Source organism: Amblyomma mixtum, chromosome 3 (assembly GCF_055824585.1).
Source record: "Amblyomma mixtum isolate Tamu chromosome 3, ASM5582458v1, whole genome shotgun sequence".
NCBI lineage: Eukaryota > Metazoa > Arthropoda > Arachnida > Ixodida > Ixodidae > Amblyomma > Amblyomma mixtum.
Genome location: NC_143014.1, coordinates 333,383,609 through 333,402,415, shown reverse-complemented (window position 1 = coordinate 333,402,415; position 18,807 = coordinate 333,383,609). Strand labels below are relative to the sequence as shown.

At 47.0% G+C, this 18,807-nt stretch overlaps 1 protein-coding gene across 1 annotated transcript in view; it reads right to left on the bottom strand.

Annotated features, from left to right (window-relative positions):
* The window catches only part of LOC149355999 (FK506-binding protein 15-like), a 32,961-nt gene extending 17,294 nt beyond the window's left edge, over positions 1-15,667 (bottom strand). Inside the window, exons 1-2 of the mRNA XM_089576234.1 lie at positions 15,311-15,667; positions 8,553-8,723 (exon numbers count right to left, since the gene is read on the bottom strand). Of these exons, the coding sequence (XP_089432360.1) occupies positions 8,553-8,723; positions 15,311-15,667 (528 nt within the window). The remainder of the gene's footprint in view (positions 1-8,552; positions 8,724-15,310) is intronic.
* Between the last annotated feature and the right edge of the window lie 3,140 nt (positions 15,668-18,807).

The following is an 18,807-nucleotide window of genomic DNA, read 5'->3' as shown; positions in this document are numbered from 1 at the left end:
GTCCTGGTCCGGGGTTCGAACCCGGGACCACCGCTACACCGGAGCAGTCGCTCTACCAATTGAGCTAACCGGGGCGGCAAGCTTATGGTAGGGCGAGAGCGAATTGATCAATAACTCGAAGTGGGAACAGTGTTGGTCAAATGTTTAGGGGAATCCCCCAAGGTGGAGTAGATTTGTAATAAGGGAGTAATTACTCATTGGCATCCACCCGAGCGCAGCCATACGGCTACAAAGGAAAGCTATACAGCTTTCTCAGAAACTTCGTAGTTAAAGAAAAATTCGTCCTGGTCCGGGGTTCGAACCCGGGACCACCGATACACCGGAGCAGTCGCTCTACCAACTGAGCTAACCGGGACGGCAAGCTTATGGTAGGGCGAGAGCGAATTCCTTTGTAGCCGTATGGCTGCGCTCGGGTGGATGCCAATGAGTAATTACTCCCTTATTACAAATCTACTCCACCTTGGGGGATTCCCCTAAACATTTGACCAACACTGTTCCCACTTCGAGTTATTGATCAATTCGCTCTCGCCCTACCATAAGCATGCTGTCCCGGTTAGCTCAATTGGTAGAGCGACTGCTCCGGTGTAGCGGTGGTCCCGGGTTCGAACCCCGGACCAGGACGAATTTTTCTTTAACTACGAAGTTTCTGAGAAAGCTGTATAGCTTTCCTTTGTAGCCGTATGGCTGCGCTCGGGTGGATGCCAATGAGTAATTACTCCCTTATTACAAATCTACTCCACCTTGGGGGATTCCCCTAAACATTTGACCATCATAAAGCTAAACAATGGTTAACAAACTTCTGGCATCCCAGCTCTCAAATTAATCAGCATTGTTTACCTTGCCATGAGGATTAGGCAGGCCAAGACGCGCACGACAGACTAACATTTGAAATGCTCACTTTCACAGGAAAAACCAGGCCACTTGCTTTCATACTCAGTGCCAATAATCTTTACATTAAGACAAGCTGCTAAGCTGAAAACCATTAAACTTCCACATCCGCTCTGACAACCGCACACCATGCAGTCTGCTAAACACCAACTGCATGAAAACTAATCCAAAGATAATGAGCTCCTGAGTGCACAGTTGCTGAAAATTGATTCTAGGATCAAACACTTTTGAGGTTGGTAAGCCTGAGATATAAAATTAACAAAAGTTAACTAATTGCCTGCAAACTAAGATTGGGTAGAAAAAGTGTGAAGGTACAGAGAGGCATTACAGTCAAAAGCATTGCATTAACGCTTTTCCGAGGTACAACTGGGCAATTTCTGAATGGCAAGTCTTGACTGGCCAGTATGTCATCACCTTCTCGAGGCATGGAGCGGCAAACAGAGAAAACAGCACCCATGCATGCAGAGCTGATGCCAGTAAGGGCGCCACTTGCTGGGCTGTTTCCACGTGCATGCACAACCCCTGCACATGTCTGTGCTCTTCTCTGCCAACCAGCGACAGCGAAAACACATTGCGCTACACAGGGCGCAAACTAAATGCATGTGCTTTGTAATGAAAGTGCCACAGAGTTTGTAGAATAAAGGGCAAACAGTATGCCAGGGGTTGTGTTGTACTTGACACAGCCTAGCACATGACGTTCGCGATGGCATGTGCTCAACACATGCGAGTGCTCAGCAGTTTTGTGGCTCTGTGCCTTGATAAGACGCTGGCATATAAGCCGGGCGATGCTATGTTAAGCAATTAGAACATCCAAGTGCTGTTAAAAAAGCTATTCAGGTGTGCCACCACAGAAGTACACTACCGCAAAAAATTTCAATTCTTCTTTCTTCAGGTAAGCTAGATCAACCTACCATAACGTGAGAATAGAAACTTTGAATGTAAGCAGAACAAGACAAGTATGCCAAAACACAAGTGAAGCTTTGCCCTATTGAGGTTTTCTCCGCAACTTTAGTTTCAACATGTGGAAAATCATTGAGGCCAAAGCAAGCAACAGCAGCTGCTCTTGTAATTCTTCAGCAATGAAATTCAGAATAGATGCAACCTTAATGATGTTATCAGCATTTTTTTTTCCATTCCAAAACATATGCTGTAGTATAGTAAGTTATCTTGTACACAACTCAAAAGCGACTTCACAACACTGGGCATTAATGTGATTAGTAGCACACTATTTTTACTATAACCAAGACTGTTGATCTTTAGGCACTTTAGGCAGCCATAATTTGTTAGGTTTTAGGGGGGGGGTTTAGATCCCAAAGCGACTGAGGCTATGAGGGACGCCGTAGTGAAGGGCTCCAGAAATTTCGACCCCCTGGGGTTCTTTAACGTGCACTGACATCACACAGTACATGAGCCGCTAGAATTTCGTTTCCATCGAAATTCGACCGCCGCAGCGGCAGCATAGGCAGCCAGAATTAACATTCTTATTATTGGATGATCAAATTACCACATGACCCCCCAAAGAGCTGCCAAAAACTCTGTGCATCATAGTAAGCTCATTTGTGAAAGAGCTTCCTCACGTGTGGGGTCAATACATGTCAGGAGGCTCCATCACGCAAGAGTGAACAGCACGCGATAGATGCACAGAAGAGCCAACCACATGACAAAGGCGATGAAAACACGCGCCAGCAAACGCAACAGCAAGATGCTTTATGAGAAAAGGGAAGACCAGTGATGCGGCAACCAACATGCGATATGGCGCACAGCTGGGCTTGGCCAGCTGACTGATGTTACACTGATTCAAAATTTAGCCCGTGAAAAATAAAGAGATTCGCAACAACGTATTTGAATAGCACGACCAGGCATTATATTTTGGGCAGAAGAGCTCTATTCTTTGGCGTTGGTCCTTCTGTCCCCCTTTTTTTTCCCCACCAAATGAACTGTGTTCCATTTTTGCAGAAACATGCATAGCTGTGAGGTCAGTATCAAACTATGCAAGCTCCAATGAGTGAACTGTGAATCATATCATGAGATAAACTCATGAGGTTATTAATGTACCACGATATCCCCATCTGCGCCTCGTTAATGCCTTGCAAAAAGAAGAAGAAGCTACAAACAACACATACCACTATAGGCAAGAGAAAGTGGTTTCACGATGCCTCCCCCCCCAGTGAATGCAAGGATGAGCTGAACATTTGGTGTGCCTTTCAGGTGGCTTTACCATGTCACAAGAGGCAGTTCACATTAATTAATTAAAAAAAAAAGTATCATTGGTGACCTGCTCTCCTAATCAGATCCAATATTCTGAAGCACATTTTTTCCAATGACGAGGGCTGCATCAGCGCTTGCGAAGCTCTCCCACATGCAGCTTGGGAAGCCGGCTTCTACTGGATTGGCTCACAAGCTAGTGCTGTACAACCCTTTAACAAAAATATGTTGCTTAGGTGTCCCCACATCACCCTTTCCGAATGGATGATCACGCAGAAAAGTTATTTTGGGCACAGACTCATGCATTCTTAAAACTTTGCTGCATTGACTGAACTGCATCATACACCACAACAGCCGGCTGTTTATAGCCATTTCAGGAAGATGCTGAGCAATTTGAGAAAAGGAGGTGGTGCCAGACTTTGCTGCACAACACAGCAGCAACATTATCAGCTAGGTGTCGAGGCTTGATGCACTCAGTGCGTGCCAGTTCAGGCAGACAACATAAAAAAACACAGTCACGAATCTTTTTTCTTCTATTCTCTCTCGTTGATTGATGTTGTTCTCCTGATGTTGATGTGGAGTCGTAGAGGGCGGGTCTCGTGAGTGACCCTGGGGACATACTTCGCTACGGGTGAGATCAGACAGGTGTGCAGGTCTTCGGACGATAAGGCACTTGGAAGGCTTCCATCAAGAAATTATTTAATACAAATATATACACAACTGATTTACATATGCCGAAAAGATTTCGGCCTCTCCGCTTCAACTAAAAGTAAAACCTCAAACTTCCAAGACTCCGGACCACCGCTGGCCACAACACGGCCAACCCGTCCAGCCGCCACTCAAATAACTCGCGTCTCCAACTCCACGCTCTCGACCCCGGGACCACCAGCGGCCACACACGACCGATCTGACCGGCTGCCTCACACCCAACCTCGGCGCTCTCGTTTGCGCGCACCCATCTCGTTACATTCCCGCCAAAAACTCCATCCTCAGCCAATAGACAATCATCTCACCAAAACTTACTCTTTAGCCAATAGATGACTTTCCCGCCATCGTTTAGACGAAAGATGTCACCGCAAAAAAACAAAAAACAAAACAAGTACACACTATAAAACACATGCCTCGCTGTAAGCAGCCGTGGCTAACTAGAAGCTACGACAACTAGAAGAAACAAACACAATTTAAAACACACGCTCCACTGTTAGCCGCTCTGGCCAGCTAGCAGGAACGAAAACAAGCACAGCGCCAGTCCACCCGAGCTGTCCTGTCGTCGTCTTGTGTTTTGAACCGACTTCCGAGAAGAAACCATTCCCCACTCGCTGGGGCCGAGAAGCACGACACCCGCACGCGATGCCGTTTTAAGTCCTTCCCCTTTTGTCTGCGCATTCCCCTGCTCCCCTTCGGCGGCACTCCTCACACTTCACCACGACGCACGCTAGTTGCGGCATGACAAACACCATTGCTTGTCATCCTCCTCAACGATGAGAAAGTGACAATAGCTGCACTCAGTCATGTGATACGGGCAGCCAAGCCCCACCTGAGCCACACGACCCCAAACAGCCCATTTTCATTGGGCAGACTGCAGACTTGAAACTGCATTCATTATCAGCTGTTGGTTAGGAGTGACAGCACCATAGTTGCCATAGGCTACCGCATGCACAGAGTTTGGATGACAGTGTGGCAGCTATGTCATGATCAGCTATGCCAGGGCCTACTAAGCCAGGGCCAACTATGCCACAGTCTCCTGAAACACTAACCACTGATTGAAGACACACACGCTTCCCAAATGTCAATCACACCTCTGGTCCATACAGGGGCATCACATCCACGTGAAAGGATGTGCAACACCTGCAGGCAGAATACTCTTACGCAGTCTCTGACCCAGTAATGAAGTAACATGCGCACATACAAGTAAACACAAGAATGTTGCCGAATGCTATTGGCACTCAATCTTTTCAACGACCACTCCGCACCCTCAAAATCTTTCACACTTCTGCAGTAAACCAACCACATTAATGCATATGAAATACAGCAGAACCTTGATGATACATCTTCTAAAAAATGTGGCGAAAAAATGAATCACTCTGGAAAACATGTGGTCCAAAGCTACCATCGAGCCCACTAACAAAAGCCAGTTATAATGAATGTTCACTTATTACGAATGATGGCTGTGCTACCATCAAAATATGTACGTATTAGAACAATGGCACTGCATGTCACATAAAACAAACAAGCATAGCCGCACCCCTTGATTAGTGTGGACGAGGAGATGCCACAAGCTCAGCCTCATGGCCAAAAAAGCTCACCCCTCCTGCAGGAGCAGAGATCGTCTCCCAGCCACCTTTCGGCTGTCACTCTAGAACTCGCCTGACTTTGTATTTTTGGCTGTAATGTGGAAAGTCCACTTACTAGGAACATCGGATACAATGAATGTAATCAGCGTGACAGTCAGATAGATACAGATAGGCTTGGCTCTAATATGATATTTAAATATGTGACAAGAATGAGTACAGCGGCATTTATTAGCACTTCCATCCCCTATTAGCCAGTCAGTGTTTGTTGGCGCAAGGTCTAGGGAGCTCTCCCAATGCTTGTAAATTTATTTCTACATTTGCATCTTCTTTAACACAAAAGAAAAATTCCAACATATCCAGTCCGACAAGGGCGAAAATAGCCAGAATCTCTTCCTTGTCACTGTCATTACTGGATGCCTCGACTCAGCATTCATGCACTGTGGTGAAGCAACTCTGGCAGCTGACTGCCGCAGCATTCCTGCCCTGCGTTTCATGCACCCCTAGGCTTGACCCGCTCAGGTGTTGCTGCACCTGAATTAATTTAATTCTTTTAAGTAATTGCCACTGATGTCACGGGTGGGATGGCCTTATCAGGCGAGAAACTGCTTTCAGCCTTCTTACCCAGGACAAACTTTGCAATTTATAGTCCCAAAACAAAGACTACTACTACTACTACTACCGCCTAGACATAGTATCAATCAGAATAACGTTAAACTATGAATGTGCTCACTGGGAAATTCTATTATCTGGGAACATATTCACCAGAAGAAAAACACTAACTTTATGGGGTTACTCTTTTCTTGTTCAAGATTTTGATGGTATAAACCAGGCAAATGAATGAACTGAGATCACATGATTGAGGTTGTACTGTGTGTCAGCAAGGCTTCACAGCAGCATAATATAGTGTATATTGCCATGTATACGTCAACATTTTTTTACAAAAAACAACCATTTGAAGCATAGCCAACCTATTTTCAGGGTCCAAGGTAATTCAGGTGAGCAGCGGCTAGCACACACATCGTGAAAGTGCCTGTTTCTGGCACAATGCATGGAGCTCCATATGTTAAAAAAAATCCATCAATTCGTAGGTACAAACCACTTTCGCTAACAAAAATTCAAACTGGGCGCTGTTCACCCGTCTCGCTTGTGCTGGCAGTTGCTTTCCCAGAAGAGCGGCAAGTAGCTGGCAAACTTCCAGTAACCTCTGCAGTGTGCATCGTGGCAGAATCTGAGTTTACAGGACAATTATCAGTTCGGCTTACCGTGCTAGCCACCAGGCCATGCGCGAGTGTGGAAGGCGTGGAAGATGTGGCGTTGTCTTGCTTTTGATCTCCATTTTCGTCATTTGCCTCCAACTGCTGATCTTGTGAATATGTCATTACGCATCTGTTGCTTTGAGCTGTGCTCATGCCACGAAGCCAAACCACACAACAGAGCATGCTGCCGACATTGATACATCCTTCCCTGGTTAGCCAGGGCGATGGGGGCATCGACATATGTTTGATTTTGATTGATCTATAGGGGTTTAACGTCCCAAAGCGACTCAGGCTATGAGGGACGCCGTAGTGGAGGGCTCTGGAAATTTCGACCACCTGGGGTTCTTTAACGTGCACTGACATCGCACAGTACACGGGCTTCTAGAATTTCGCCTCCATCGAAATTCAGCCACCGCGGCCGGGATCGAACCCGCGTCTTTCGGGCCAGCAGCAGAGCGCCATAACCACTTAGCCACCGCGGTGGGTTATTGACATTGACATATGTTTGAAGTCAACATTCTTTCACCACTGACTTATACACGGCAACATACAGTAACGTTTGCAGTAGGCACAGCATCACATACATAACATGCGATTTTGTGAAAAATAGTAAGGCTCAATAGCCCGATTTAATTTGTGGCCACAGAGATCACGCAGGCCTGGTGTTACCCAATGCAAGGAGAGATGAGCAAGTGCAGGTGCAAATGAATCATGCACATCTTTTCATTTCCAAGCCCCAACATGTGCTAGACCAAACCACCAAGACTGTGGTGGTTGCATGCAGGGTTTAATGCCCTGAAGCAACACATGCGCTACGATGGACGACGTAGTGGGCGGCTCCATTGTTTTAGACAACCTGGGGTTCTTTCACGTGTGCTGACATCGCACAGCACACAGGCACTTTTACACTTCTCCTCCATCGAAATGTCGCCACCGCAACAGGGATTCGACCCTGCAACCTTGGGATCAGCAGCCGAATGGCAAAGCTACTGAGCCACAGCACTGGGTCAACCAACAAGATGGTTCAGTGTATTCAGCACCAAAGTTTTCAGTGCAATGCAAGATATACCGTCCGTCTCTTCTTTTTTTTACTGTGTTAGGAGTGCAGTCCTCTTTCAGCGAAAAAAACCATGGTTTGCGCGTGTCAGAAACCTCCCCCACCCAATTTCCCCAAAATGGATTGGAGCAGATGGAGCAGATTGGGGCACCTTCAGGGCCCTGAAGGTGCCTCCCTGGAGCAGCCACTGACAGAAGTGCACCTCCACACTCCAGGACATCCACCCACCAGAACCCAAAGCAACAGCGGAAGAAACAAGCGACAGAAAAATCAAACTCCAGGATTCAATAGAAAGGCGATCAATGTAAAAGTGAAATGTAGAGCCAATGCTGCTAACAAAGATCTGCAACATCACACTGCATGATCCCCTGTGCCCTTTCTTTTTTTAGGTTCCATGGTACTCTTATTGCATGCCACCCGCTCAATACCATCCCAGAGAGCACTGGGTTTGACAGAGCAAATGAAGGCACCAACAAGCTGTCCACAATGTGCTATCCTGTTTTTGGAACCAAAAGATTATTATACTAATGCAAAGCACCGATGAAGCATTCACGAATTTCACTTGCATCTTCAAATGCTCACTTCTGTTTACAAACATAGCCTTGAATGACGCTGTCAGCGGTGCACAATGCACCATGGCTGCACACTGTCTTTGCAGGGTTAGACTGGGGACTGCGGTGCAGCATGCTACAAGGTGGTGAGGATGAGTCACAATGACACGGCCTTTGTCTTGCAACTGAATTAGTATGTCAGTTTAACAAAATTAGTGTGCTGGTAGCTTTGTCTTTGGAATGCTGCTGTTTACCAATTCTTTTCAGGGCACCTGTGCTGACCTGGGGTGTAAGCGCTGACCATAGGCTGCAGTGCAGGCTGCATTGGAGTGGGCTGCAAAACAGCGTCTCCAGTCGACTGCTGTGAAAAGCTCCGTGGCTTCACCACTGGCTTGGGGGAGCCCTCCCTCATAGCAGGCTGTGGCAAAGGCACTGCCACGGGAACCTGCTGAATTGACGGCAGCCGCTCATCCTGGAACCATGGCAAGGGTAGATTTACTGTTAGCTACAGTGGCCTTGCACAGCTGTCCACATTTAGAATGAAAACCTCTCAGGATACAACTCAAATGAAAGTTGATTTTTACCTCTTTTGGTAAGGCGAACTTCAGACTGCATGCTTTGCACAAAACTTGTGTACATAGGATGACGCTGTCTCAGAATTGCGCCTCAAGTTCTGGCCAGTTATTACACGGCCGCTATAACCGAGACACTTATGGCCCTCTCCACTTGACCATCCCTGGCCACCAGTGTGTTCCTACCTAGGTTAATGGCGCTCTTAGGCGGAGGGGTAGTGGCAATTACAAGAGGGAGAACACAACAGCGACAGAGGAAGTTGCCAATGAACTTGCAAATGAAGATATACTACGTGAGCACTTACAGTAAAACCTCGATAATTCGAACTTAGTTAATTCTAAATCCAGATAATTTGAAGAATTTCTACGATACCGTAATTTCGAATGCAAATTTTGCCGAATAATTCAAAGTGGCAGTCTGCACCAGCCCGGTTAATTCGAAAACCTGGGGTGGTACGTGGGAATCCCCAATCTCAATTGGCAGAGAGCAAAGACGCTATGCGACCCCTTGACAAAGGGGCGGCCGTGGCTACATGCGTGGGGTAATACTTACATGCATGGGTGTGTCCTTTCTGCTTTTTTTTTTTGTGGTCCAGATATAACGATAACCGGTTATAACGAACGAATTTTCTAGTTTTCTCAATATCGTTATAAGTGGATTACACTGTATACGGTAATCACAAAGTTAGTCCAATATAGGTAGCGTATTCCGATGAAAAAATTTTTTGCCTGGGTCCCATTTTTTTTGCTGTGCTCGGTTATATCCTACCTAATTCATACATTTTTTTTGGTCCCAGTGACTTCGAATGAATGAGATTTTACTGAATGACGCTTCCATTATCCCAGCAGATAGCATACTTGTCACACTTGACATCGCCGCTTTGTACACAAATATTCCCATAAATGAAGGTATCGATGCACTCTCCAAAATTCTAACTGAAAGTCCTCACCCGCAAGAGACTGAAGTGTACCTCACGCTACTTGAATTGATACTAACACTCAACTACTTTGAATTCGATTCTTCTTACTACCTTCAAGTATTTGGAACAAGCATGGGCACTCCTTTCGCACCCACCTACGCGAACATTTTTATGGCGCTACTAGAATCTAAACTTCTAAATTCATTTCTAAAAAAATCACCTATATACCTGCATTACATAGACAACATTTTCATGATATGGGAGCATGGGGCTGAGACCCTGAAGGCATTCGTCACACATTTCAATTCATGCCACTCCAGCATTAAATTCACCTTCAACTCCTCGAAAACACAAGTCAATTTCCTTGACACCACTGTCCATTTAGAAAATAGCAAGCTCAAAACCACGCTTTACAGGAAGCCTACTGACCGACAGCAATACTCAGATTTCACTAGCCATCATCCAAGACACTGCAACAAGGTATATTCGTAGGACAGGCAACGAGACTAAGAAGAATATGTAGCGACGACGATGACTACGTGAAACACCTCGACTCGCTAAAAAACACACTAATCACCAGAAACCATCCACAGACAACCCTTAATAATGCATTCCAATGAGCAACCACTTTGAAAAGAGATGTACAGTATAATCTCGTTACAACAGATCCAGCTACAACGGATATTCGGATATAACATACCGATTTGCGAAGTTTGGTCGGTTTTCCTCTTTTTTTATATTGACTGAACTTCGCTTACTGCGGATTCGGCTACAACGGACACTCGGATAGAACGGACCAGATTTTGGAGATAATTTGAATTCGCACTTCATTACAGCGGACTTTTTGGCAGTAAATGGGGCTTATTTTCAAACGGTCCTCGGACCGCGGCCGGCAAAAGCAATGATGGCGGGTGCCATTTTGCTATCGCCGTCTACAGCTGCTGCGTACCAACAAACTCCGAACGTAAACTGTCAATGCTCAGCTCGCAGCCGCGGCTCGCCGAAAAAAAAGAAAACAGAGACTGACTTTAAACATAAACCGACAACTTCTGCTCCGCTTTCAGCCAGACTGGCCAAGCAAAAATTGCCTGCTGCACGCACCTCGGTCACTACTTTTTCGTGATCCAGTGCTCACTCACCTTTCTTTTATGGACCACTGGAGCAGTACAGTAAACTTTTCTTAAAGCACTTTTTCGACGTACAGAGGCGGTGAAAAAAATTCAAGCTGTGCGTCATATACGCGCTGCTCGAATTTTCGTTCGTCGCGTTTGGGACCGGGTGGTAACGAAAAAATGCTAGAATCGTCCATGATGCAATGATGGACGACGACCTAGGCAAGCAAGAGCGATGAAAGGAAATTTGAGCAGCGGAGCGCGTAGGCGTCACGCTGTTCACGATTCTTATCGCATTTTTATCTGCTGGTCCGCGGTCGGCTGACATCGCGGCATGCGCCTCAGAAGGCCAACAGCTGGAAGGAGATTGAAAGCGATAAAACAGCGTATCTGCCACACTCGCGTGCTCTGACTTCCGAAATAACTACTCGGTAAACAGTAAGCCGAACAGACAGAGATAAGCAAACTGCTAAAGACAGTGCGCCGCGCGGCTGGATTTCGGACGCACGCCTCGGAAGTTACAGGCTGCTGCATGCTGCTGTGCGAAAGATGGCCCTGATTGCGCACGTTTCGTATTCACGCAGTGGCTTTTTTTTTTTTTTCGCTGTTTCCGGAAGTTATTGTTAGCGCACGTTTCGTATTCACGCAGCGGCTTTTTTTTTTTTCGCTGTTTCCGGAAGTTACTGTTAGCGCACGTTTCGTATTCACGCAGCGGCTTGTTCAACCTGACCTGCCCTTGTGCTTGCAGCGGCTTCTTTTCACGTTTCGCCTGACCTGCCCGCGTGCGTGGTAGTTAGTGTGTGGACAGGATGGATGCGGAAGATTCAGTGACTGCAGGGCCTTCTCAGGCTTCGTAGTCAAAGAAACGGAAGCAAATATCCCTGAAGGAAAAGCTGAAAATTATTGAGCAAGTCGAAAAGGGGAAGAAGCAGTCGGACGTCGCAGAGGCTTTTGGCCTATCGAAACAGACCGTCCACACGATCATCAAGAACAAAGATGCGATCCTGACAAAGCAGGTGACCGGCGACCTGCAACCTAAGAGGTTTCGATTCCGCGAGGCTTCGTATCCGGACGTCGAAGAGTCGCTGCTGGTATGGCTCCGTGACGCCCGTTCTCGAAACATACCCGTGAATGGTTTTCTGCTACGGAAACGGGCGGAACAACTTGCCTTCGTTTTAGACCACAACGACTTCAAATGCAGTGAAGGGTGGCTAAACCGTTTCAAATCGCGGCACGGAATCGCCTTTAAGTGCATTTCTGGAGAGTCGGACAGCGTCGACGACAGTGTGGTGGCAGGCTGGAAAGACCATTCGCTGCCGGGTCTGCTTGCGGGCTACGCTCCGCGGGACATTTTCAACGCTGACGAAAGCGGACTTTTCTATAAGCTGAGACCGGGAAAGACGCTTGCTTTCTCTGCAGATTCATGTCACAGAGGGAAACAATCCAAAGAACGTGTGAGCATTCTTCTGTGCTGCAATATGGATGGGAGCGAAAAAGTAAAGCTCCTTGTCATAGGAAAATCTAAAAGGCCTTTGTGCTTGCGCAAAGTGCATGTTCCTGTAGACTGGGAGTCAAATAAAAGTGCCTGGATGACAAAGGACATCTTCAACAAATGGCTGCTGAACTTTGACAGCAAGATGAGGAAAGAGAAGAGGAATGTGGTACTGTTCCTGGACAACTGCTCGAGCCATATGCAAGTACCAGAGCTGCAGGCCACCAAAGTGCTGTACTTTCCTCCTGGCACAACATCCAGAGCGCAGCCAATAGACCAGGGTGTTGTTCACTCTCTGAAGGCCAGATACCGCACTCGCCTTGCAGAGCGCCTGCTCTATGACATGCAGCAGAAGAGGGAGTCTGTGATAGACTTAAAATTTGCTGTACAAATAATTTCAGCTTTGTGGGAGCAACTCGATGCAAATATTATAAAGAATTGTTTTCATAAAGCTGGATTTGTTTTGAGCAACAATGAGCCACCAGCACCTCTGGCAGAGGATCCAGACCAGCCAGATCCAGTGCTATGGGCAGCTGTGCAAGAAGCATTCGGCACGCAAGACTTTACGGAGTATGCGGACGTGGATGCTGAATTAGTCAGCATGGAACAGTTGACGGACGACGAGATTGTTGCCCAAGTCAGGAAAGTGCCTGCCATAGAAGAGCAGGAAGATGAAGAGGACGAAGGTGGCACTGTCCCTCGAAAGGTTACCACCTCCGAAGCACTGCAGCACATCGAAGGCTTGAAATCGTTTTTCGAGCAAAATGCTGCACCTGACGAAGTAAATCGTCTTGTGCTAATGGAGGCACGATTAGTGTCAAAAGCTGTTACATATTCAGTTCAGCCAAAGTTGACCAACTTCTTTCAGAAGTGCTAAGTGGACAATAAAGCTTTTGTTGTCGGCAGGCATTGCTTGTAGTTTATTCTGTTTATAACAGACTAATGCGTGGTTATAGACCAAAGTCTGTTGTAACAGTATTTGGATTCTACAGACTTCCCTTACAACAGACCAAAACCCTGGGCACCATCGAGGTCTCTTGTAATGAGATTATACTGTAGTTCTTAAAAAACGAACAAAAGCTAACAGTCAACGACCTCCCGCACTTATAACGAAATACTGAAACGCGCTTCCAAACAAACAATATCCTGCGGAAATACCACCCCATTTTAACTGGTAACGACTGTCTCAAGAAAATATTTCCCGACGCACCAAGGGTAACATACAGACGCAACACAAACCTGAAGGACATCCTGGTGCATGCTAGGCTCGGTAAGAAACCACCACCGACAGTAACTTCATGCTCTCGACCTAGATGCAAGACATGCAAACATTTACAAAGGGACACTACGGTTAAAAGTACGGCAAGCGATTTCAGTTTCGATATAAAGACCAGTTTTGACTGCACATCATCCAATATTATCTACATGCTCCAGTGCTCCTTCTGCCAGAAACAATATATCGGAGAAACCGGGCAAACAATTAGTGCCAGATTAAATGGGCACCGGGCTGACACAACACGGAATGAACAGAAGGCAGTGTCGACCCATTTTAATCAGCGCCATCACAAATTCGACGAACTCAAATTGTTCATTCTTCAGTCAGGCTTCAAATCGACTAGGGACAGAAAATACAGAGAAGCATTCCTAATCCACAAATTTAAAACACTGCAACCAACAGAGATTAACATGTCCAGAGGAAACCTGGAATCTCTCAGGTACATTCCAGGGTTAGCATAATTTTAAATTAACAAATGTCTTTCACGTGGTCAGACCATTTCCTAGAACCTCGCATAAGTATATTATCGCTCTTTGCACCCTTCCCATGTCATATCTTCCACCACATTTCCGGCCTTCTCACTCTCTCTGTTTGTTTACCTTTTTTTTTTCTCCTAATCCTCTACTATCAGTTCTCGGAAACCATGACATTCTTGTTACCACCTCCACCCCCACCTTTTGGCATTCTCTGATCTCGAGCCATTTCCCCCCCCCCCCCTGCCTTGTCCTTCCTTGGAAATGCCCCCCCTTTCTTCCTCCTTCCAGTGCCAGCCTATTTTGTTTGCCTTGTTCTCATTTCTCTAAACCACGCTGACTAATCCTCTTATCTGAGTTTTACAGGTCCACCCAGCGCCTCCCACTGTCGCAGCCTTTTCAAAGCCTTTGTTCATTACACACCCCCCCGGGGTATAAGTTTTTCCACTATTGCAGCTTAACAAATCAAGATTCACCTCCCTCCCCTTCCTGACACGCATCCCCTCTCACACCACTTTCCTTCCCCACCCCCGGGGCCTTCCTCCTCGGAGCGAAGGCCCTATTTAATCCCTGCCAATGATGAACGCTTTGCCCAGACAAAGACAAGTCCCCTTGTAGAAACGTTGGCTCAAGCAACCCAAGGTTTTCCCCTCCCTTGTTCATTTTGTGATCACCAAGAACCATCTACCACACCCTCTCCCTACCATGTTACCTAAATAGTGCTTTAATCAACTCTTCAATGAAACTTATATTCACGATATCGTGATCTGTTCAGCGGAAGCAGTACAATTACAACCTCACACAACAAGACACTCCAAGCCGGAGGCAGACTTTTTCTTTAAACATTTCAGTCCTGCAACAAAACTAAGAGAACAGGTCTGAACATGCAAAAGGATGCACAGCTGCACACTGAACATCAAGGCAGCCTCATGCTCGCAAACAAAGCAGCGATGCAAATGTTCTGGTCAGCAGCAGCATGTCTTGCACACCCTTCCTGATGGTAGCATAAGCCACAATGGCACAAAGCCAGAGTTTGCTTAGCACTTACAAGAATGATGAATGAACTGCAAGAGATGTCAAGGTCTCTTACTCAGTGCCAGTGGCACGCACCATCATACACACACTCACAAAAAGAAGTTAGCTGTAAAACGAAACTGCACTGCACAGCTGCGTCGAACAGTCTGGCTCACACTTTTCCGCAACAGCTCTGTTACCTCGACTTCCGAGTCACTGCTAGGCTGCGCAGGCACAGCTCCGGGCATGGGCAGCATCTGGGCGCCTATCTTTGCCATGCAGGAGAGCAGTCGTGCCTTGTCGCTCTCGCCACCACCACTCGCCCCTGGAGCTGGAGATGGTGCAGTGGCCGGCTGCAGCTGCGGGGAGGGGGGGGAGGGGGGGGCCAGTCTGGGGGTGCAGAAGGTGCTCGTGACCGGGCTGGTTCGCCTGCACTGCTGCTTGGAGGAGAGGAAAGAAGGAAGCCTGTAAATGAACTGTTCTCCACTCCAGTCAGCACTGGCACAGGAATAGTCAAACCCCCATCCGGGCCCTGGCTGCATAGCAAAGCCTCCCATGACTTAAGCTTCACCTTTAAAAGTAGAACGTGACGACATTATCGGGTCCCGTTCACATTGCCTCATGCTCATAATTACTCATGTACTTATCAGTACAGGTCTCTAAGACACTCACGAAGTCAAGGACCATAGCATTCACCAGTTCCACCTTTGTTTAGGTAGAACCAACGAGACTTCATGGCCTATGGCAATATGAAGGTCCTGGGTTCGATTCCCACCCAAACCCAAGTTAACCCAATTTTCTTTTAATTGTATTAATTCTCTGCTTCCATCTGGCTTACACTGGCTTTCCTGCGACACATGACCCTTAATGCTCTCGCAATAAAACAAAAAAAAGTAAGCGGGCAGGGAGGAAGGCATCAATCGAGTGGTTGTTCATGTCAATTCAGGTGTTGAAGAAGACTGACATATTAAATCAAAATGAACAGAGAAGAGAAGCACTCTTTTAATGGACGCTGCATGAGTGCTATTCTTTTTTTTCCACTTCATTCAAAATAAACACCCAACTCTTGACGCCGCTGCATGCAATACACGGGCTGTGTATCAAAATTTAATGCTAAGCAATGATCAAAGCCACAGAAGCAGTCTTTTAACTCAGATTTTTCAATGAACAGTGCCCAGTTCCACCACATGGCTGCTTGACACTTACCTCCAATACAAACGGTTAATGGTTTATGTGGTTTAACGTCCCAAAGTGACTCAGGCTTTCAGGGACACCTTAGCGGAGGGCTCAGGATAATTTCAACCACCTGGGGTTCTTTAATGGGCACTGAGAACACACAGTACATGGGTCTCGAGCGTTTTGCCTCCATTGAAATGAAACTGCCATGGCCAGGACTGAACCTGCCTCTTTTGGGTCAGCTGCCGAGCATCATAGGCACCGAGCCCCCACGGCGGCTCCTTCATTACAAATGTAAATGCAATAACCGGGGGTCTAAACTGTTAACACGTGCGCAGCAACAAAACATTGCAGCTGCACGCATTCAGCCAATTCCTTTGGGTGCTATGACTCCAAAGAGGCACACAGTGCTGAACTGGAATGCGGTGTGTCAGCACCACACTGAAAGCAGCTGAAAGAAGGCAGCAGCAGCACCAAAAGCCAGTTGAAGAAATGAAGACTGATGACCAGAATGAACTGCCATGCAAACAGCACAGCACTGTGCCCTTAAAGAGACACTCAGGACAAACTGAAGTTCTAACAGTATTCTAAAGACAAAGGTGCTACTTTCACTGAAAAGAGAACTTTTGCAAGCTAGAAAATGTCAAGAAAAGAGAAAGCGTTGCCGCCATCGCCAGCCGCCTCCACAGAAAACTGCGGTGGGTCAAGACAATTTCTAGAGCGCAGATCCCCGAGGCTGGGCTACAGTGGTGCATGAAGACGGCTTTTTGTGAGCAGATCCACTAGGCTAGGTTACACTGCTATTCATTTGCAAATAGTTATCAAGGAGTCCTTCCTGGTCTCCTTAACCCAAATCCAAATTTCTAAGCAATAAATGAGCCTTTTATTGCCGGACAGACAAAACATAGCCACAATAGCATCGATTTTTTACCACGAAAAGCAATTCTGACGGAGTTGCCCTCAGTGCTCTGTCCCTTTAACAACGGGGGGGAGAGCTGCATGCAGAAACTGAAGTATCATGGGAAACATTGCCCTTGTCTGCTACATAACACAGTGGACACATGCCATGGACTGGGCCACCGGGAGCATGCAGCCATCATCCAACAGTGAATTTAGCATGCCCCTCTACTGTGCCAGTTTTTCAACTGCCACTGGCACAGGCAAACCAAGACTTGCCCGTGCAGTGCTCCTTACACTAACCACCTTTAGGCATGTGGAAATATTTGATAATTTCAAATATTCGGTCGAATGGTAAGGTATATGATTTCGTTGTATGGTCTTCGAAATTTCAAAGTATTTGTCTCGAGCGAATAATGTTTTTCGAACTCTTGCTTCGTGTACTTTCAGTTCAGCATATCTCATCCGGGACGGCACCGTGGTGTGCGAGCGAGCAAAGCCCCGACTCTTCACCGCATGCCTGAGCTCTCGCGGTGCTGGTTTGCTGGTGCTGGTGTGCCGTGGCCAGTGTGGAAATGCAGTGCCCAGATCTCTATCTGCCAGATGTCTGCGGCTACACTACCCGCAGTGCACCCGTGCCACAACCAGAGCAAAGCGCTTCCGCGAGCCGTCAGTAGTGTGCATGCACTGATGGGTTGAGACGGGGCAGGCATGCAAACAGCCAGCCGGCGCCTGGCACCTTCTGTTGTCCTCAGGGCAATCTGCACATGCGCTGTGGCTCACCATGGAAGTAGATAGCGCTATGCTAAATCTGTCCAATCGGAGGATGCACGGCTCCCTTCATTTCCACAGAACGAGTCTGAGCTGGCTGTAGCTGCTGCAGCCGCTCTTCTCTGCATGGAATTTGCTAAACAAGCGCGAAGCCGTGAGCACGAAGAGGAGCTAACACGAGGCACACGGAGATGGGTGCCACTTCCCCACGCCTGACGCAGGGTGGCAGTGGGTGCACAGTGCATACGACTCGCAGGTGTGATGGAGTCAAGCCGCTTAAGAAGCAACCGCTGCACAACAACGCAGTCACACTTAAGAGCAGCAGTTGGAGACCCCAGTTATAGGTCTCACACCCCACAGATACATCAGCAACACGTGTCGATTGGTTACCACATTTTTCCGAGGCTATTTTTTTCAGAAAGTCAATACGGCTTCAATGAGTGCGGCAAAGCTGCAATGTATATACGCTCTTTTCCGTGTAATGGCTTTGTGCATTCGAAAAATACATGGTTTTGAAAATGCCTATTCTGCTGTTCAATCTTTCTTGTGCGCCAGAAGCATCCGAAATATTCGCTTCGAAATTATTCTAAGAAAATTACTATTCGCCTTGAATTCACTTTAAACCAAAAAAAACACTACCGTATTTACTCGCATAATGATCGCACTCGCGTAATGATCGCACCCCCAAATTTTGTTCGCAAAATTCATTTTTTTTTTATTCCCCGCGTAATGATCGCACCCTGAACTTGCCGCTGCAATTTGTCGACGATGCCGTGTCTAGCCGACGATGACCGTACTTGCTATCTGTCTGACAGATGGCACGTGCAGATGACCATCGTGCTCTGTCAGCATT